General features: G+C 44.7%; 2 protein-coding genes across 3 annotated transcripts; both read right to left on the bottom strand.

Moving 5' to 3' along the window:
* Positions 1-674: 674 nt before the first annotated feature.
* Positions 675-8840, bottom strand: LOC120672840. 2 transcript variants are annotated; one of them, XM_039953444.1, is made up of 2 exons: positions 3955-5803; positions 675-2783 (listed from the first exon to the last, which is right to left on the bottom strand). In XM_039953444.1, exon 2 carries the CDS (start codon positions 2669-2671, stop codon positions 887-889), a length of 1785 nt encoding a protein of 594 aa, XP_039809378.1. In that variant the 5' UTR covers positions 2672-2783; positions 3955-5803; the 3' UTR covers positions 675-886. The 2 variants fall into 2 exon arrangements, with proteins under 2 accessions (XP_039809378.1, XP_039809379.1); XM_039953445.1 differs by lacking the exon at positions 3955-5803 and adding an exon at positions 8524-8840 and having other exon boundaries at positions 739-2783.
* Positions 8841-11971: 3131 nt separating this feature from the next.
* On the bottom strand, positions 11972-14564 carry LOC120672106. Its single transcript, XM_039952401.1, has 5 exons — positions 13370-14564; positions 13132-13266; positions 12835-13007; positions 12366-12555; positions 11972-12270 (listed from the first exon to the last, which is right to left on the bottom strand). The coding sequence occupies exons 1-5, from the start codon at positions 13802-13804 to the stop codon at positions 12133-12135; spliced, it is 1071 nt and encodes a 356-aa protein (XP_039808335.1). The 5' UTR covers positions 13805-14564; the 3' UTR covers positions 11972-12132.
* Between the last annotated feature and the right edge of the window lie 1444 nt (positions 14565-16008).

Below are 16008 nucleotides of genomic sequence, written 5' to 3'. Positions count from 1 at the left end.
AAATATATTGGGACCCTGTATTTGCATCTAACCTTTTTTTTCCTTAAAGTTGATGTGGAACATTCATTGATGAATTTTATATTGTGGAAATGTTAAATTGTAGCATGAAGGCAAACATCTCTTTTTTTTTGGTGATCATCATAAATAGAAATACGTCACTATGTTTACTGATGGAACAGTTAATTTGTCATGTTCCTCGTTTGGCAAAGTCACTTGAGCTCTTTTTACTCAGTACTTGTTAATATCTGGAGATGCACTTTAAATTTCTTGGGCATTAGGCATTTATCTTTCCAGATGTATTCCCAGATTTGGCAGGTTACAGGAATACCGGTTGTTTTTGTGTCAGCATTGGAGGGGAGAGGGCGGATTGCTGTCATGCACCAGGTTATAGATACTTATGAAAACTGTTGTATCATATTTCACTCACCACCTTCCTCGAAATTGAAGAATAATTTTGCAGGGCATCTCCAAGAAACTTTCTAAAATCTACCCTGTAAATTATTATGTAGAGTCATTTGAGTAAAAATCATTTTCTATCTCTCTATTTTATCCAACAGCTTTTCTATATCTTGTGCATAGTCTAGAGAGTTATTCTCGCTCTTCATTTTGGCTAGCAGGAAATCCGGAAGAGGATGTCTATATGTAGATATCCAATTGAAGAGACTGTTGAAAGGTTCACTGAAATCTCTATTTCTATAAACTAGGAAAGATATAGAGTCTCTTGGAGATGCTCTTATATGCACAGACATAAGCTATTTAGAAGTATTTGCTTAAGGAAACTGGTTGGACTAACAGCACAACATAGGAATACAGACAGACACAAACAAGCATAAACTTCCCAATTTTGCCAATAAAACAAAGTTCAATGTACATGAATGGATAAGTATCAACTTCGCAATGAGCACTTCTTTTGTGAATGCCCAAGAAGATGACATCGACCACACTGAACAATCCGTTTTGGCCGTTTCAGGCTCTCTATCTTAAGTATCCTCATCTTTGGACGGCCAGGAGGCCTCCGGATATTGGGCGGGCTAAGCATCATATCTGCTTTGTTAAGTACACCCTGTAACCCTGAAGACGAACTGTTCCAGAGGCTCCTGTCTGGAATTGGATAGATCGGCTGGGAGTAGGTTTCCCGGTACTTCATCACACTGAAGCAGTCATGAGCATAGTGGCGGGGATCTTCACCACAGGAAAGCAGTGCAGCAGCAGCATGTGCACATGGAATGCCGTAAATTTGCCATCGACGGCATGAGCAAAACCTAGCTTGAGTGTCCAGAATGTTTGTTCGCTCCGATGACACAATCTCAAACTCCACCTTGTTTGCTCGAAGGACTTGATAACATCGTGAGTCAGCAATGGCTTCTGAAATAAGTTTCTCAGCTGAAGGAACAAGAACCGAATTGTATGATTGTGCCAAGTTCTGACGTTCAGCAAACCAGCAGGTCAGTTGGTGCCTGATGTGCTCGATGGTTTGCACAATGGGAAGCTCATGACATTCAAGGGATAAATTGTATAATATCTCAGTTATTCCAAGACTAAAATGGCCATATCGAATACCCTCAAAGAAAGCAACTGCCCACAGGTTTGGTGGAAAACGCTGTAGCCATGGCATGACATCTTGGACTTGCATCATTTCATTTACCTTGGCGTCAAATTCTGCTGCCGTTAGACTGTAAAAAGCACTCCAGAAAAGGTTAAGAAGTTTAGGATTCTTGAACTCATCACGAAAATTCTCACTCACATATCTCAAGCAAAATCCATGGAAAGCAGTAGGGAAGTTATCTTCAACAGCTTTAACCACTTGCTGTTTCCTCTCAGATAGTATTGTCAGGACGGGCATCTTATCTGTGTTAACTCCAAGCATCTTCCTCAATTCTGATACAAACCACCTCCAGTTGTCATCACTCTCAGAATCAACAACACCAAATGCAAGAGGGAACATCATGTGATCAGCATCAACAGCTGAAGCACATAGCAGCGTCCCAAGATACTTCCCCTTTAGGTCAGCCTTGTCAATTTCCAGAAGGGGCCTGCAACCATTCAGGAAACCATAAATGGATGAACGAAATGAGACAAACAGACGCTGGAAGGCATTCCCAGGTCCGGTCCCTCTATATGTTGCGACGCTTCCAGGATTTGTCTTTCCAATCTGCTCACAATATGCAGGAAGAAGGCGGTAACCATCCTCAAGTGTACCGTTAACGGCAGCCATACTTCTCTCTTTTCCACGCCATGCCTGCATATAAGATACAGCAACCCCATGCTGCTCCCGAATGTCCTGCAATATCTCCTTTGGCTTAATTTGTGGGTTATCCCTTAGCCTTGCCTCAACAGACCTAGCCACCCAACCAACGGTAGCCTGCTGATGATGCAGATCCCGAACAACCTCACATGTGTGCTCCCCATGCAAAGTCCGGACAGTGAAAGTCGGAACACCAGGGCACTTAGCGATGTGCACACGCCATGGGCAGCCTTCTTTTGAGCACTTGGCGATAAATCGGCTACGATCAGATTTCACAACACGGAGCTCATAGTGCAAAGCAATGGCCATGTCCTTGACAGCCCTCCGGCATGTGTCGACATCTGCAAACTCTTGACCAATGACAAGGGTGTGCCCGCTAGGTACAAGGTTCTGCTCTGGCTGAACTAAAATCTGGTCTTCTTCCATTAATGAGCACACCCACTAGCTGAAGAATATATGTTTCCTTGAATCATAGAAAACTCACAGATAACTTGATAGCAACAAGGTAAATTTTTCCTCTAGCTGCAAAAACATTGACCTGCACAGCAATGTCACAAGCAATTTGTCATTAAAGTAACAAAGGTATATTTCATTCCATACAGGGGCAAAAGGTTTATGGATACTGAGAATTCGTGCAGGGTATGAACACTAGATTAATAGCCTGGCTCTGCAGTTTGTTACTACTCCCTCTGTTATTAAATATATGACACTTAGGGCAGGCTAATTGGTTCACACCAATTATCTTGCCATATGCATCGTATATTCAAAATGGAGCTAGTAAATCAGTTTTGGCCATCTGCTTTGAGTCATAGTGTATAAATGTATAGATTGTATCTATATCCCAACTCAATGCCCTAGCTTTTAGTGTTCAGTATGTAACATCATCAGGTTCATAATGGATTTGGGGGCAAAGCCTCCTGCAACAACAAAAGAAAAAGAAAAAGAATGGGAAAGAAACCTTCTACAGCCTCACAGCTCTAGGGACCCTAACAGCTAACTTGAGTTGTAAGAAGCGTAAAATAATATGTTTTTGCTTTTTCATGGAAGTACAACATTCTATTCTCTAACCTTAGAATAAGGGTCTTCAATATTTCATTAAAAAAAGTGACATGGTATTTCTCTATCCTTTGGTAAATGATAAGGCACATTGTATGCCGATGATATCTTTGGCTCCACCGTCACAGTGAGTAGACAACTGCACAGGTCATGCCATATATTTACCTAATAGCCTGAGTTGAATTATATTTGCAATAGTGAACACCAACAATTTCCTGGTGAGTGAAGCCACATTGTCCACTTAACCCGTTGAACAAAATTTCAGCTCGATTGAGTGACCATGGATTGTTTCCCTCAAAGATCCCAACTTTAGCGAAATAGCACGGAAATGTTCCAGTATAATTTAATAGCACCCAAAGTTTCTAATGTCCTGATTTGCAGCACTCTCTGCCCTCAAGGCTAGTCGTTGGACTCTATTCCTCCCAGGTAGACTAAATTGCAATTTGCACACTAATGCAAACACTATTTGACATCAGGGGCGTACCAGCATAGGACATGGGTGTACACATGTACACCCGATAATTCATGCAAACGAAATCGAAGGTAGTAGGTAATATATGGTAACTGGATTCAGATCCGAATACGAATAGTTTTGTTAGGGTTTAGGGTGCTCCGTCTCGCACAGCATAAGGAAAGAGAAGGGGTGGGCATACCTGGAGGATACGCTCGTCGCCGGCAAAGGGCTGGGCGAAGGCAGGACAAATAGCGCCGCCGCTCGCCCAGTCGTCGCCGCCAGGGAAGGAAGGGAGGAAAGAGTCCTTGTGTCCGAGAGAGAGATGGGAAAGGTGACCCAGGCGCGGATCCCTGCGCCGCTGAAGATGCTGGCCGGCGGCGGCGCCGGACGGTGGCGGCAGGGGCGCCCCTCTGCTAGGTTACGGGAGGAGGAAGCAGACTGCCTTATGTGCGTCGCGGGAGAAGAGAAAGGAAGGAGCAGTCAGTAATGGATGGATAAGGGCAAAATGGTAATTTTCATTGGTATGTCCCAACTTTCAGAATTTCTCTACCTTTAACTTTTAACAGAAATATGGATAGAAAGATATAGGAGTAAAGAAAGCTTAAGACGAGGGCATACAAGTGTGAGTCAATATTTTACGGGTATGAAGATTAAGATCACTTTATATAAATAAAAGTATACAGATAAAGAACTTCTTAACGGAGGGAGATGATGAACATGAGGCCCTGAGCGGCTGGACCCTTAGCAGCAGAGTTGTCAATGAACCGAGCTCGAGGGACCGAGCCAACTTGAGCTCGAGATTAGACCACGACATAACACTTTACAATAGCGGTATTAATGATAATAGTTAACAAGTCACGCATATTTTCTCCGTCCCAAATTATTAATCATTTTGGTTTTTAGATTTATAGATTTTGTTATGCACCTAGACATAATACATATGTAGATGTGTAGTAAAGTCTAAAAATTTAGAAAAGCCAAAACGACTAATAATTTGGGATGGAGAGACTATAAGACTAGTCTTTGTACAAATTTTATGGACATTACATATTATACTACATCAGCAAATTTGTTGCTATGGCAGGATCATTACGAGAAGAGAGAAAAAAAGTTTTATAGAATGTGAGAGAAGTTTCATCCCCATAATACTCATCACATTCAGTTACCAAGTTCACATTCTTTGTAATATTGCAATGAAACTATACATTGAGATTGACCTGACAGACCTGAAAGACGCATTTAATTATAAATAAATAGGAAAAGAAGTATTTCTAGATATTTAACTTTATTCTCTCTATTTTTTTAATAGTCCTACTTCCAAAATTGAGTTATTCTCTTTTGATAGTCCCATTTGAGTTGACATCTTGAGATAGTTTGACATCTTGAGATAGTACAGATAGCTGTTCGATTCCGTGTAGAGAAATTTCTCTCCAAGAAAGATTAATGTACATATACAATAACATCGGAAATGAGAAGTCGTGATTAATGAGATAATAAGCGAGGTTCTTCTTCTTGATCATGTACTAAGATGAAACAGAACTATCAAAAGGGAATAGAGTGGGTATTATTTTGCACATATTTTAGCTTGTGCAACATAGTAGCTTGCTAGCTAATGCAAGGCTCTAATCTCTAGCTATATTATTTTAACTTTTGATGGTTAGAAGCTTAGTTAATAGAGGTAGTAGGATGCGTACACATGCCACGCAAAACTGAAATACTCCAGTTTCATTAAATACCTCAATCTCGGATTGGAGCTCTAAAAGGATTTTGGATGTCGCCTAGAGAGGGGGTGAATAGGTGTTTCTAAAAATCCTGCAAATTACAGCACTTAAACACAAGTCAGTACACCGACCGGTCAGGAAGACCGATCAGACCGATCCACGACTTAACCGCAACGCACAATAGGCAATCGGTCAGACCGGTTGGAGTGACCGGTCAGATCAGTTTTGTGCAGAACCTGTTCAAATATCAGAGTTCTCCTCTCCTTTAACTCTAGCATAAATGTAATTTAGTGTAGTGCTTCTGCAAATGATGTTAAGTATATTTCAAACACCTGCACACACATAAACAACACAACTAAGTAGATCTAGCGGAAGTACAAAATAAAACTAGAGAGACAAGTAGTGAGGCAAACCAAAATAGAGACACAAGAATTTGTTTCTCGAAATTCAGATTCACCAAAGTGAACCCTACGTTTCTGTTGAGAAACTCGTTGGGCGTGAGTCTCTTTCAACTCGATCCCGTGAGTTGGGTCTTTTTTCAACTACTACACCTTTCCGCTATCTTGATCTTTTCCACCAAGGGGGCAAGATCATGCCCGCACAGACTTGCCGCTGCTCACAACACCGTTGGGAGCTAGCCGACGATGCCTAGCCGTCTACGAGGCAATTCTCCAAGAGTAACAAATGCAAATTGAAAGCTTTGACGAATCCAAGAGTGCTCAAGCTATGGTTGCTCACTGCAGCTCGAAAAAGAGCTCTCACAATTGTCACTTTGTTCATACTCACTCAATCTCTCAACCCAACCAAAAGATATGCAATCTAGTTAGCACAACTCATAAAGAGTATTGAGGAGAGCTAGCTAGTCAATAAAATATTTCAAGGAGCTCAAGAATAGTCTAGAAACCAGCAGCCCCTACAAGAGAGGGCCAAGGGGTATAAATATCCAACTTCCAAAAACTAACTGTTATAACTGTCAGAGCAGATCGATCTGGCTTGAAACTAGCCACTATGCCCTGGGATCGGTCAGACCGGTCCCCCAGACTGTTTAGGGCCAGTGAACTCCAAACCTCAGTTAAGTTGCCCTACTTGGTCCATCAAGCTAACACTTGATTATCCAAACAGCACAAAGTTAGTTCTCAGAGTTTTGTCTCAGGGTTCTCACTTGGGTGACCTATGAATACTTTTGATCATGCCAATCAATCAACATTGCATCCTCCTTGATAGTACAGCATACCTATACTCAAAATATAAAACACAAGTAAACTACTTGAGCCTAGAATCACTTCGGTCTTATCATACTTTGACTTTGTCAATCTTGGGATTTCAATATTGTATCTTCTTTCCTTGAGCAAATCCATACCTGAGCTAGTGACTTAGAATTCCCAACACATTTGCAAATCTGTCCTCGGAACCTTAAGTTGCTCCATAAAATATTTGATGCATTGCATTGCTTCTCCCAATGAGGCTTAGATATGATACTTCGAAAATCCCACGGATACTAACAACTTCACCCTAGCAATTCGCACATGGTAAGCCGTCGCTTCACCAAAGCTTGCTTGCCTCGCACTAGTCATCTCGGTTGGTTTCTTCACCACTTATCCATGCCACATTGAGTTAAGTTTTGCACATCAACAATGAATCTCACTTTTTATTCTCATGTCTTCATGTCGTTATCATTATACTGTAATCATGAACCTTTTTGATCCTTTAGACAAATAACTCTTCACTTTGTCAAACCATAATTAGAAACCATAATTGATCATTGCATGAACCCTTGTTTTTATTTTCCTTCTCACTATGCTTGACTTTCAACAATATTTGCCTTTTGTTTGATTCTTTATCACATGAGCCAATGACAATAATTGATTTGTAAATAAATTCCTGCTCATGACAACTTTAATAAAATCGTTAGTCCTTCAAGCATGTTGTCATTCGACTCATCAAAACCCATTAAAGGCCTAGATGTACTTTCAAGCTCGCGAGCTCCATGTTAGGTCCAAGCATGGTTTGATTCCAAGTATAGTTTAGCTTGAATTGAGTTTTCGTCGAATCAAATATAAATAGCTCATGAGTCTTGAGCTTTTCTAGTAACTCTACTTAAGTATAAGGGTGAATCGCGAATGCTCAGCAGGTCAGCAAGTGTAAATCAACATGTTACTAGACCACAATGTCGAGACGAGCACACATGCTATAATATGGTGGGCACGTCATTATTGCTAAATTCAAGGTCGTGACAGACAACATCGTGATGGTAGAAAGATTTTTTTTGAGAAAGGAGGATAGGTGGCATGTACAAAATATTGAGAAGTGCTAGAGGTCAAAACTTTATTTGAAAAGATATTGAAGGAGATATTGCCATATGATATTTAATTATGTTATGATGATGTTTAAACTGACAAGATTAATAAATACTTCAGTGTCACATGTAACAACACACGGGCATATTTGCTAGGATTATAACAAATTGTCATAGCTAAAAAAATATCTTATTCTACCTAAGTATTAGAAAACATGCCCTACAATACTTCAAATTGTACAGTAGAGCAAAATATCACACTGATAGATATTTTATGTGCTAGCAATATAACAACTAACATATGCTATAAATAAAGTAACAGATGACCATACACGAGACATGTGAAATTTTTATTATTTGATTTTGAGACACTATTGATGAGGAATGGAATGTAGATTTAAGTTAGTTTGTAAAATAAAATAAAATATATTTTAAACTAGCTATAATGATTTTTATTTAAAATAGAGTTAAGTTAAAAAATATCTTTAGAGATCATATACACCTAAATTTTAAAAGTCTAGGTCCGCCACTATTTGACATCATCCGTACACAGCTCGTATCCATATCAAAGTTGGACGCAGGTGTAGTGTTAATCAGTGAATATTATCCTATTAACCTCCTATTGATGCTCTCTGGTGAAAGCGCGCACTAGCCATGCTCCTACGTAGGGCTTCTTGATTTTGCCCCCAAATTTTAGGGTTCAACATCAAATCCCCAAAACTGAGAGGTGTCAACGAAGGGGATTGCTTACCTTCTGTTGTCTGGGTTCACATGCGTGGGAGGAGCGATGATGAGCAAGCCAAGTAGTGAGATCTGCTCCGCGCGTGGGGGAGCGGGCGTTGCGGCTTGTGGCCGAGCGACGTCACCTACGGGCGGGCAGCTTGGCCTGGCACTGGCAGATCTCCGCTCCACGCTAGTACAGAAGAGGACAGCAGGATGAGGAACGAGTAGGGAGGATGAATTCCTCCGATGTGGATGGAGTGCTTCGCTTCGAGGAAGGAGGCGCGGAGGAGTGCTCATCTGGCAGAGAGGGGCCGTCAATGGACGGCGTGACACTTCCTTTGATGCGGTCAGGACGAAAGGGTGGTGGGGGGAAGCAGGAAGACGGCGTCGGTCGGTCGGTGGCGTCGCCGCGCCGGGACTGGAGGGGAGTGGGCCGCAGATGGAGGGGTGTTTTTGTCTTTTTGATAATCGCTTTTGTTTTCTTTTGTACCCTTTTTTATCTTATTTTTTTTATATTTTCCATACAATAGTTCCCGTTGATCTACTGACATCTTCATCATACGAGTTTTAAAAAGAAAATCTTCGCCATACGTAACACTTCGAAACAAACTTGATCTTTTTGGCATTTTCCTCTCACGATTAAGATGAAAATGTTCTGATGATAGATCTCAAATGGAAAGTTTACGGTTAAAAAAGGTCAAGACCAATTGCCCAATTTGATAATCTGAACCATGTTCAAGATTGGGTCGTTAAAAATTTAGCTTACGCATAATAATTTTCAAAAAATCGCAATTGTCTTTTTGGAAGCATCAATTTAATTAGAGATTTGAAGTGAAAATTGGTGAACAATGAACCCAACAAAGTAAGTTGAGTACAAAGGCTTAACTTAGAAAGTGTTTGATTGCCAGCATTTGTCTCAGCCTTGCGCAGGATGCAACTATGCAAGCATCAGATGTTTGGACTGGTTATTTCTGACATCACTCTGGAAACAAAAAGGAGACGTCTTAGTTGGGCTTCGCAACAGTAAAAGTGTAGACTTTTGGGCGTCCATGCAAAACCAAGCTGGTGGTATGCAAGCATATGCCCAGCTAATGGTGTAACTAGTGAAGTGACCCGCGCATTTGCGCGGCTAGTATTGATATTCTAAATATATTTTGCATTTTTATCTAATTATTATTCACAAATTTAAATCATTTTCATCACACGCTTCTTGATTACGCTTCTCTGTTACTAGTGCAGTGGTGCCTCCTTTTATCTATATCTTTCTTTGTCAGTGATGTGGCCGCAAGGCAAGCGCACAACCCTAATCTTGTCACAACTGCCTATCTCCTCGATCTTTGCTACTACCATTCGCTAGTAGTAGTATCATGTTTCTTTTCTACCAGCCCTTGCAGTAATGCTACCCACTACTCAGTTCAACTGACTCAGTTGTTCTTTTACTAGCTTCCCTACTTTATGATCCTCTTGATCATTTGTTGTTACTATGTTTAATTCTGCCGTCTGTTGCATGGTGTCATGCCTCCATGGCATAGTTTTTGTTGGGGAACAATTGTGACATCCCAGGCCAACAAGGATGAATTTGAGCTCACTAATGGCCTAAGTGTGAGTGGCATGGCATGTGTGTGAGGAGTTGTCCCACCTTATTAGTTGAGGGTGAGGTTCACCAGTATATAAATCCAAGTGCCAAGTGTATTTCAACCCCGGGTTAACCCTTTTACGTGAAGCGAGGACGAAAGCGTAAGTGGAGTTGGTGCGAGCGCGTGGTTTACTCAACGTACAGAGTAGAACTTAGCTATATTTGGACTGGGGCGTTACTCTGGGTATCAGAGCCAATCCCCGCTGTTACACGGGCCGTGTGCGTGCTAGGGACGTGGACATATAGCGTGTGTGGACCCGTGTGTGGTCACACGACATGGCATACGCGCCGGTACTATGCGCATAGACGACGTGTGCTAAGAGGAAAAGTTTCTAGTCGATTAACCCACTGTGTGCGGGTATGTTGCCGGCGAGGACGACAGGTCCTTTAGGGGGTGTACGTGACATCCCGGGCCAACAAAGATAAATTTGAGCCCACTAATGGCCCAAGTGTGAGTGGCATGGCATGTGTGTGGGGAGTTGTCTCACCTTGCTAGTTGAGGGTGAGGTTCACCAATATATAAACCCAAGTGCCAAGTGCATTTCAACCCCCGGGTTAACCCTTTTACGCGAAGCGAGGACAAAAGCGTAAGCGGGGTTAGAGCGATTATGTGTTTTACTCAACGTGCAGATTAGAACTTAGCCATATTTGGAATGGAGCATTACAATAATCAATCCAGGTTTCTTGCTTTTTGGAAGCCAACAAATCTCCATATTGCGGAGCAAAGATTCCGTTAAAAAATTCGACAGCCTATGTTCATATTTAAGGCTAATGAGCTTACTATACCAATTATGGCCTGAACGATATTATCCTAGTTTCTGATCTGCTTGTGGTGTTAATTTTTTTTGAGTTTGTAGTGCTAATTGTGAGGTGCGGTAGTGTCTTGTAGCAATGTCGGCAACAAATCTTTGGAGTAATGTCAAGGACCCTCCCTCGACAAGGATAGGGATGCAGGAGGATTGTGAAAAATGGTTCAGTTGAACATGCAGTGGTCTTGTGCTTGCATTGGGCCTGTGGACATGCATGTTCAGCCATCACCAGTAGGCAGAGGCAGTAGATGATGAACAGTCTCCATACTCCACATGAAGGATGAAGAAACTTGCGGCGCCGCGCTTACCCTTGCTCTTAGCCTCCAACTTTATGATCCTCATCACTGGCCCAACTTTGATCACCCTCTCATGATGTCACAGCAAATCAGGTGGTAGTCTAATATAGTGCAAAGTCTAAAATTATCTTGTTTATTTTAACTAATAATAATATAATCGTTAAGGTGCATTCAGAATTTTGGTAATATAATAAGATATACTTGTGGTAAAATATATTAATTATTTGTGCAGCTAGTATTCTATAGACATACATGATATGTAGCTTGATATGCAAAATGATGGATATATTTATATTTATAAATAGAATTTTATTTTAATGGCACTGGTGGGTAATTGTGGAGGCCTATATCTTGAAAGGTAATAAAATATCAAAAATTCTAAATAAAATGGGAATATTGTGATTCCATGCACGTTACCCTACATCCACAAATGCCTCAAACAAAAACCATGTTGCTTGCTAGATCTATATACAGAATAGACCCCACAGCCTAGCTGCTAGGTAGTAATGCCCGTCCTGCACATGCGCCTGTTCAACACAGCACCCGTCTACCCATCTGCTCTGAATGATACTCTTCTGTTAAGCGAGCCTCTGCCACATTCGGCACGATCTTATCGGGACCATGTGGAAACGCTTCGTGCTTCGATCACGCACAGGCTGTGCTCTGCTTGAAACGACCAGGGGATGGCTCAGGTAGAGGTACCCTTCACCAGATGCTTATTTGAAGCGAAAACCATCTTCAGAACGCAAACTTTGATACATCATCTTTCAGGTTACAAACTGAACACACCACTACGGTCGGTTTTTTCAACAAGGTGTTGTTTCCATTGCAGATTTGGTGCCATGTTTACCAGGAAGGAACAGAGGGAGGAGCCCACTGATGTCTGATGAGCTCCTTCAAAGCTTCAGTTCCAGGTCGACGCCGTCAGACACGTCGGCCTTGATCTCGTTCAGGGGTCTCTCGCATCGAACCGGCACGACCGGCATGAAGCTGTAGAAGGGCCGCGACGACGACGACGCTGAAACGCTTCCCTGCTGTTCAAGTTCACCGGTTAGGTTAAATTCCATCAGAATGTCTCCGCCAAGTCACCATCGGTTTCAGAGGAAGATATCAACAGAACTTCACTTGCCTGAGACTGCATGACGCCGAAGTCGCTGTACTCTGTGAGGTGAATCGACGGGATCAAATGGGGCTGCTTGATCAGGGGAGCAGGCTGTGCGTTCAAGGTGAGGTAGGCAGGCTCCCCGGTGCAGCCGTTCTCCTTGCTGCTCTTGCAGGGAGCAAACTCTGATGCCCAGTCTGAATAACTCGGATTTGTGCTGCACAACAGAGATTAAACTAAAATCAGATTATGAGTCTTAAATGTTTCTTTAGCACTGGGATCAACTGCAGCAAAAATGCATAGAAAGAAATGTAATTCCGTATTTTCCTCCCCCATTTCTCTGCATTAGCTTTGACTTGCCCCTGAATGTCGTGAGAATAATGCAATAACTGAAAAGGCCAAGAATCTATGCAGATGCACTGCTGCTTTATCTTGATTCATGGCAATAATTTGCTTTGTGCACATTGAACATGTGAATTAGCATTACAACATTCACCTGAAATAATTCGTTGCTCTGAACTCGTATCTGCTCAGGTCAGGACAGGCATCAGGCAACCCGGCCTCTCTCGTCGACCTCGCGGCGAAAGGAGCTTTGCCTGTCGTCCGGAAGGCGGCCGCGTTCATGCCCTCGAACATGAACGGCCATGACCTATCCACGCCGGCCGCGTCCTACACTCTGGCCAAATCCACACTTAGCAGCAATCCCGAGCACCGAAATACGTTTACAGCACAGTAATAATTCTAAAACCTCGATTCCATAAAGAAAAATCTGAACCTTCAGCGAGACGCGTACCCTGTCCTCGTCGGCCGGCGCCGGCGCCGGCGCCGCCGCGCTGCTCCTACTAACGCTGCTGCTGTACATTTGGTTTGAAGGGGGCTCCGTTGGGTGGTGGCTCGACGACGCCGTCAGCGACAAGCCCGTGCTCACCTGCCCAGCGAAAGGCTTCCATGCCGCTGAGGTCTGAAACCTGAAGCTTGTCAGCATGTATGCATGGGCGTCTCGCGTCTGTAGAAGAGAAGAAGGCACGTACCGTTGGAAGTGGAGGTTGCGGGCACATGCTTCTCTGCTTGTACGGGTGTCTCATCGGGTCCGCCGGGTCCCAGAGCGCCGGCGGGAAGCCGCCGGGCACGCCGACGTCCGCGGCCGGCCTCTTCAGGGAGCTCAGCGAGAGCGGCGGCGGCGGCGGAGGGTGCATCGAGAGGAGGTGGCCGAGGCTGCCGCCGCCGAGGGCGTGCGGGTGCGGCGCGTGCGCGTGCGCGGCCCTGGACACGGCGGCTCCCTCCATCTTCTTCTGCTCCTCGATCCGGAGCTTCTCGAGCTGCGCGACGCCGAGGCCGCGCTGCGGGATCTTCTTGGGCTTGTTCTTCTTCGACGCCCGCGCCACGCCGGTGGGCGCGCCGCTGCTGGTGGCGTACCTAGGCAGCTGCTGATGGTGGTGGGCGCCGCTGCTCTGCTCATGCACCATCTCTTTGCATCTAACCAATCGACCAGAGACGGGACTCCTGCCGGTGTTCTTGGATGATCTTCTTCTTCTTCTTCCGTCACAGAAGGAGGAACGGATTCAACAAGTAAATGCAGGCTGCTTTTTGCGGCGGAGTTTCCAGCTTCATGAACTAAAGACAGTGAAGAGTGCCCACACACAACAAATCAATGAAGAACAGCGCTAGAGACAGAGAGACAGCAAGATCAAATTTCTGGTGGGTGTGGACAGACAGATACCTCTACGAGGCCAAGAACGAGCGAGAAATGCATCAAGGGAGAGATGAGAACGAACAAGAACAGGAACAGGAACAGGATCAGGAACAGATTATTCCAGCAACAGCTGAGAGACGGAGCGAGCAACAAACCCCCAGCGGTGACCGGTTGCGCAACCGGGGATGGATCGATTCCCTGCAGGCGCCACGAGCTGCTGCCAGGATCCCGAGAGATAGAGGAGGAATCAATGCAACAGGGGCTCGCAGCACGGTTCTTGCAGGCTACCAAATCGAGGAACACATGTGGCTGAGGGGAGCGCGATGAGCAGGGGTGTATTTATAGGTGGGAGCCGAGAGGAGGAGTGTGCCACTGCCCGCGCGGTGCGAGCCGGCCGGGAGACTCGGGAGCGGGAGATCTAGAGCGAGAACAGGGGGGGCAGGCACAGGCAGTGGATCGAATCTTGTTCCTCTCCGTTCGCCCCGGCCGGCTAACCCGGCCGCCGCCCTAATCCTCGCTCCACTTTACTCCCGGTTCTCTCGCATCACACCCGCTGTCTCCTCCGAGGTTGCAGGGGAGGGGAGGAGTAGCCGCCCACGATAGCAGGAGCACAGCCCTCCCGGCGAGCGGCTGCAGCCGCGTGAGCGTGCGAGATGGCTGGACTCAACTGCTCGTTGGAAACTGTCAGTCTGCATGAGGGACATGCACCACCAATCAGTAAACATGATGGATAGGTCTCTAGCCAAGTCAGCTTACTAATGTTTCTTTTGCATTATTGTTCCTGCATGGCTGCATATATAAAAAAAACCACTGAACTTACGTATTACTAATGATGATTTTCTTGCATTCCTGCAGCATTCTTGTGAAACTAAGAATGCTAAAATAATTTTACAGGCAGCGAGTGGTTAGGTTACACGTTGCAAGAGCCTCTTTTTAGGCAAGCACAAATGCGAAACTTGCCAAGGGGTGGTCGGCCATGACAAGAATAGTTGTCCGCCTGATGGAACCTAGTAGAAAACAACAGCCTCGAAAGCGGATTGCTTGGAATCCAACGACCAAAAGCCAATTTGCATCAGCAAAGAAACCCCCGTCCAGTCTTCCACATGTAAATTCACCGATCAGAAAATCCTCTGCGTTCATCATCGATGAACAAAGCAAAGGATCGGAGCACCTAATCTGGTCCCCTGGCCTGCCAAGGTTTCTATTCAGAGGGCACAATAATAGAGCCCCAATGTTCAGTTTCCCCATCTGGGGAGCGAGGTTGGGGCCGACCAAAACAATCCCAGCGCGCCAGGACAAAGCGCACGAGCTTTCACAGTAGCTTCTCTGCGATCTCCTCCGATCAGGACGCGCTTCCAGCACGATCTCGTCCTGATCTCCCCCAAGCTTTCCACCCGCCTCGTTTTGGGCATCTCGCTCGGATTGGCAACGCGCGCAGCTCCTTTCTGCCCCCTCTTTGAGGCTAGGCCCCCTGCTGGCCTCTCTATCTCTCTCTCTCTCTCTCTCCCTCCCTGCAAGTGCAAGGCTGCAACCACTTGAAGCGATCGGTTCAGAGGATCCTTGAATCCCATTCACTGCACGAGGTCCATGTGAGCGACCTAACCTACATCGATTCATCAGGGGGGTGGCCGGGCAGATCATGAACAACTGGGGGACGGGATGCTTGTTCCAGCTGCTTGGCACGGGACATGTATCATGTATGCTTGCTGCCTCGTCTCGGCGCATTCAACTTGCTTCGTTTCTGTTGCGCGTCGTCTCTCTGAATCTAGGGAGCTAGCGCTGATACGATCGAATGGGATAGTGACAGCCGACAGCAGCTCATCAGGTAGGGTCTCAAATAATCCTAGAAGAATTGAGAGGTACTAATTAAGTGATCCAGGTTGCAAGTAGCTAGCTTAGGGAGGAGTTTGGCCATTCCTTTGTGGAGAATTGATGGATCGAGTTCTGCGAGTATGTTGTTGTTGTTGTTTCGCTCAT

Source organism: Panicum virgatum, chromosome 5N (genome assembly GCF_016808335.1).
Source record: "Panicum virgatum strain AP13 chromosome 5N, P.virgatum_v5, whole genome shotgun sequence".
In the NCBI taxonomy this organism is placed as follows: Eukaryota; Viridiplantae; Streptophyta; class Magnoliopsida; order Poales; family Poaceae; genus Panicum; species Panicum virgatum.
This window is presented reverse-complemented; position numbering and strand designations above follow the sequence as displayed.